We start from the raw sequence: 6,047 nt of genomic DNA, 5'->3' as shown, positions 1-6,047 counted from the left end.
GGGCTTCTTCCTGCTTTCCCTTTCGCCTCCCTGCATTGTGCCTACATATGCAAATTAACCGCCATCTTGTTGGCAGTTAACCGCCATCTTGTTGGCAGTTAACTGCCAATCTTAGTTGGCAGTTAATTTGCATACAGCCCTGATTAGCCAATGAAAAGGGTATCGTCGTATGCCAATTATCGTTTTTGTCTTTTATTAGTGTAGATACAGTACACACACACACACACACACATTATAGGGAGCTTTGTTTAGGCTTTGAAAGATCTATATAAACAAAAAGCTAGTGACCATAAAGCCATAACGACTGGAACAACCAGTTGCTATGACGCCCACCGTGGCGGGTGAACCAGCCCGATCCGGGGGTGGGGCCAGCTGGACAACCTCCTGCAGCCCCTCCCCCCAGCCGGCCTGCCCCTGATCAGACTCTCCCACCATGACCAAACGCGTGGGCTGGCTGGCCAAACATCCCCCCTTTTCCCCCAGCTGCCCTGCCCCTGATTGCACCCCACATCCTAATAGGGGCCGGGGCTGGCTGGCCAACCTCCTGCAGCCCCTCCCCCTGGCTGACCCCCCCATGAGCCCCCAATGGCCGGCCCTGCCCCCAACCCCAATTGGGGGCAGGGTCCACCAGCCTATCATCCGAGGCCCCTCCCCCAAGCCAGCCCAGCCCTGATGGGGGCGGGCTGGCCGGTCAACTTCCCACCATCTCCTCCTCCCAACAGGCCCAGGCCCAGTCTGCCCTGATTGGGGCAGGGCCGGCTGGACCCCACCCATGCACGAATTCATGCACTGGGCCTCTAGTATAAATATAAACAGAGATGTTTAAACATTTTCCAACTCTAGTTCTAACTACAGAAAGTTCCAAAGAATGAAAAACACAAGGAAGTCAGTCACAATAAAAAAATCAAGTTGGAAAATCAACATTTATCAATGAAAGATATTTATATTTTAAACTCTAGAATTACAACATAATGCTAACAATAAAAAACAACAGTTTTCCTTTTGACTATATTTATTCAATTTTCAGATTTAAAAAAAAATTAAGAATTATGAAAGAATGAAGGCAAAGATTAGCTTTGTCTATACAACCTTGAGGTAAAGAAGGATGTTGAACAGTTACTCTTAAGCAAATGCAACGATAAGAACTTTAAAGATCCAAATGAGGAGGATTCTGGGTCAAGAAGCATGTACAGGGTAGTGTGTATGGGAACTCTACTTTCTGTGCAATTTTTCTGTAAACCTAAAACTGCTCCTCCAAAAGGCTATTACATTTTTAGAAATGATTTTTAAAAATGAAGAGAATGAAGCAGTTTAATAAAACCATGTGGGGATGGGGAGTAAAAGAAGAAAAACAGAGTTGAAGGTAAGGTTGTGATTGGAAATGGAGAAAAGATGACAAGTTTATTCAGTAGTAGATATAATTTTTTAGTTAGAATCTATACTATATCATCAGGGACTTGTCTCTTATAAGTATAATTTTTTAAAAAATAGAACAATTAAACTTTCATATATTTCAGACTCTCCCCTGGAATTTGAAGTTATTATGTTTTTCTGTACTACTTTGAGCTATAAATTAAAGAAACACATCAATAAGTCAGTGTCTCTCACTTATGGCTCAAGTCCATGTATCTAAGGTAGTGACTAATAACCAGGAGAATTTATTCTCGAGATAAAAGGACATGTTTTGAGAGATGATTAAGGCTGGGAAAGCAACATCATAAGGGGATTTTAGAAAAAAAATCACAACTTGGAACCTCTATTAATGCTGTAAATAACAGATACATTAATGTTTTGAAATTCTATAAAATAAGACTATAAAAACCTTTCAACAAATGTTAATTGGCACAATCTAGTTGACAAAGCAGCATATTATCTCAGATGGAAGCTGTGTTTGAGTCATATTTCAACAGGTTCAATTAGACTTTCTTGGTAGAAAGAGCTGTACAATAAATCATACAGAGCAAACACATCATCTTACCATCAGAAAAGAAAAAGCTGTACAAGGCAAATATTTCTTTGTGTGGGCTAGAATGGGCTCGAATGGGCTCTAACATAATGCATCCGTACAGGAAGTCCAAGAGCTCATACCACCTGGTTTACTCTTAATGTTTCTATTAACATGAATATATAGAAGGTAAGTGATACTGATTCAACCATACCTTTGTCCCTCCTGTAGCAGCTGAAAATCAGGGTGCCTGTGACAAACACACAGAAATAGAAAAGTGAAGGTAACTGATATGCCAAACACTTTCAAGTGTTTACTGTAATTACATTGGCTAGAAAATATAAAGATTTTTTTAAAGAAAAAATTAAGGGATAAATTACTATGAAAGTCATCCACAAAAAATCTGGATTAATATCTCTACCCAAAATTTACTAATATTTTAGAACTAAGTTCAAATTCTATGAGCCCGATAAAGATTTCCCTGTCTAACCTTCTCTAATCACTTCCCTGTCTAATCACTCCCTTCTCTAAATTGCAAAGTATGTACAATTAATATATATTAATCATGTCCTCTTCTATGACTTAATACGAGAATTATTATCTAAATGTGTTACTTTTCATATTTAATTCTGATTTCTTAAATAGACCACAAGGTCTTCGAGGGCAGAGATTATAGAAGCTCTTGTATTTCCCTTATATGGTTAGTAAAACTTTTTGCCCTAATTTCTGAGAAAGTAGTTATATTACAGTATGGATGTAAACTATGTATACAGATTGTTTAATTTAACTTGAGGAATAATTTTGCTATTCAATAACAGAAATCACATTTGGCTGAGCATCATGATATTAAAAATGGGGAGAAAAAAGCTCTTAGCCAAATATAAAAAGGAACAAATATAAAAGCAAATGAATCCAAGAGAACAAGAAAACTGTAACATACTTCTGAAGTGACTGAGAAAAACTGCCTTATGAAGACTACAAAATGGATTAAATGAGAGTAAGTTTACAAAGAACTAAATAAATGAGGTGATATTCCATGTTTATCAACAGGAAGACTCAATATTGTTAAGATGCAGTTCATCTCAACTTGATCTATAGATTCAATGCAATCCAACCACAATCACAGCAAATTATTTTGTGGATGTCAATAAATGTATTCTAATGTTTTTATGGCAAGGCAAATACCCAGATTAGTTAACACAATATTGAAGGAGAAGAACAAAGTTGAAGAACTAACATTACCTGACTTCAAGTCTTACTATAAAGCTGTAATACTCAAGATAGTGTAATTATTGGAGAAAGAACAAATAGGTAAGTAGAATAGAATAGAAAGTCACAGAAGTAGACCCATCCTATATAATAAAAGCCTAATATGCTAAGTGTCCAGTTGTTTGGTCGGCTGTTCAACCAATCAAAGCATAATATGTTAATGATATGCTAAGGCTGCTCAACCACTCACAATGATGTGCACTGACCACTAGGGGGCAGACAGTCGACAGGTTGACCAATTGCTATAATGTGCACTAACCACCAGGGGACAGATGCTCCGACTGGTAGGTTAGCTTGCTGCTGGGGTCTGGCCAATTGGGACTGAGCAAGATGGGCCAGACACGCCTTGGAGCCCTCCCACGGTACCTCCCAGCTCCAATCATGCACCGGTGGGGTTCCTTGACCTGGCCTGCGCCCTCTTGCAATCTGGGACCCCTCGGGGGATGTCAGAGGGCTGGTTTCAGCCTGAATCTGCAGGCCAAGCCAAGGTACACCACTAGTGCATGAATTCATGCACCAGGCCTCTAGTGTGAATATAATCAACTGATCTCTGACAAAGGAGCAAAGGCAACAAATACAATGGAGAAAAGGAAGTCTTTTCAACAAATGGGACTAGAACAACTGGACATCTATATACAAAAAATGAATCTGAACACAGACCTTACACTTTTCACAAAAATACTAGTAACCCAAAATGAATTACTGATCTAAATGTAAAATGCAAAAATATAAAAATACTAGAAGATAACAAAGCAGAAAAACTAGATGACTTCTTAGATCTGACACCAAAGACATGATCCATGAAAAAAAGAAGTGATAAGCTGGACTTCAATTAAAATTAAAAATTTCTGCTCTACAAAAGATACTGTCAAGATAATAAAAAGACAAGCAACAGAGTAGGAGAAAATAATTACAAAAGGCATATCGGATAAAGAACTGTTATCCAAAATATGAGAACTCTCAAAACACAACAATAAGAAAACAAACAATGCAATTAAAAAATGAACCAAAGACCTTCACAGATACCTCACCAAAGAAGATACATAAAAAAAGAAAAAGAGCCCACCCAGCATTGCTCAGTGGTTGAGCATCAATCTATGAACCAGGAGGTCATAGTTCAATTCCAGGTCAGGGCACATGCCTGAGTTGCAGCCTCGATCCCCAGTGTGGGGCATGCAGGAGGCAGCCGATTAATGATTCATCGTTGATGTTTCTATCACTCTCTCCTTCCTTCCTCTCTGAAATCAATAAAAACATATTAAAAACAAAACAAAAAAAGAGAAAAAGAGTCCTGGTTGGTGTGGCTCAGTTGGCTGGAGTGTTGTCTATACACCAAAAGGTGGCTGATTCGACCCCAAGTAGGGGTTGTGCAGGAGGCAACTGATTGATGTTTCTCAAATTGATGTTTCTCTCTCTTTCTCTCTTAGCCCCCCTTCTTCTCTCTCTCTCTCAAAAAAAAAGAAATATATACATATGGCAAATGAACATATACTAAGACATGCACCAAAGACCTTAACAGAGACCTTACCAAAGAAGATATACATATGCTAAATAAGCCTATGAAAAGATGCTCCATCTCATATGCCATCAGAGAAATGCAAATTAAAACAAAAATGAAATACCACTCCACACCTATTAGCATAGCCAAAATCCAGAGCACATCAAATGCTGAATTGCTGGTGAAATACAAAATAGTAGAGCCACTTTGGAAGACAATTCAATATTTTCTTACAATACTGAACATACTCTTAACATACTCTTACCATACAATCTACAAATTATGCGCCTTGGTATTTATCCAAAGAAGTTGAATACTTATATCCACACAAAAACCTGCACATGGATATTTATAATAGCTCTATTCATAACTGCCAAAGCTGGGAAGCAACTAAAATGTCCTTCAGTAGATGAATGGATAAATAAACTGTGCTACAACCAGACAATGGAATATTATTCAGTACTAAAAAGAAATGAGCCATCAAGCTATGAAAAAACATGGAGGAAACTTAAATGCATATCACTAAGTGAAAGAAGCTAGTCTGAAAGGCTATATACTGTTAATAATTCCAACCATATAACATTCTGGCAAAGGTTAAACTATGAAGACAGTAAAAAGATCAGGAGCTGTGGGGGTGTGGGCAGGGAGAGGAGAAAGGACTAGGTGGAGCACAGAGGACTTTTAGGGCCTGATATTATAAATGGTGGATACAAGCCATTATACATTTGTCCAAACCGATAGAATGTATAACACCAAGAGTGTACTTTGGGTGATAAGAACATGTTGATGTAGGCTCATCAAATGTAATAAATAGACCATTTTGAAGGAGGAGGTTGCTAATTGGGGAGGGTATGATTTATGTGGGGGCAAGAGGCATATGGGAAATCTCTGTACCTTCTTCTCCATTTTATTGTGAACCTAAAATTGCTCTAAAAAGTTAATTGTTAAAAAAAAAGAGTAAATATAAGGAAGCAGTATGCATTAAAGAGAAGCTAAGACACTGAGCATAAATTCCATTTAAAGGGCAAAATAGGGCTGCAATGAAGATCATATTACAAAAACCTTCAATTAAAAAAGGTCAATCTAAATGGATAGCTAGAACCAAAAAATATTTGAGTTATAACATTTAAAGACAACCAGAGAAAAATCTCAGTTACAAGTGTGTGTGTGTGTATCCTATCTAATAAAAGAGAAACATGGTAATTGGCATACAACCACTACCTTTCCCATTGGCTAATCAGCGAGATATGCAAATTAACTGCCAGCCAAGATGGTGGCCGGCAGCCAGGCAGCTTGAAACTAACATGAGGCTTGCTTGCTTCAGTGACGGAGGAC

General features: G+C 38.2%; 1 protein-coding gene across 1 annotated transcript in view; it reads right to left on the bottom strand.

Moving 5' to 3' along the window:
* Positions 1–6,047, bottom strand: part of RPAP2 (RNA polymerase II associated protein 2) — a 96,584-nt gene that overhangs the window by 65,597 nt on the left and 24,940 nt on the right. Inside the window, exon 7 of the mRNA XM_015560322.1 lies at positions 2,160–2,195. Within this exon, the coding sequence (XP_015415808.1) occupies positions 2,160–2,195 (36 nt within the window). The remainder of the gene's footprint in view (positions 1–2,159; positions 2,196–6,047) is intronic.

Source organism: Myotis davidii, unplaced genomic scaffold (assembly GCF_000327345.1).
Source record: "Myotis davidii unplaced genomic scaffold, ASM32734v1 scaffold674, whole genome shotgun sequence".
NCBI lineage: Eukaryota > Metazoa > Chordata > Mammalia > Chiroptera > Vespertilionidae > Myotis > Myotis davidii.
The sequence above is the reverse complement of the archived record's forward strand: the minus strand, read 5'-3'. Positions and strand labels throughout refer to the sequence as shown.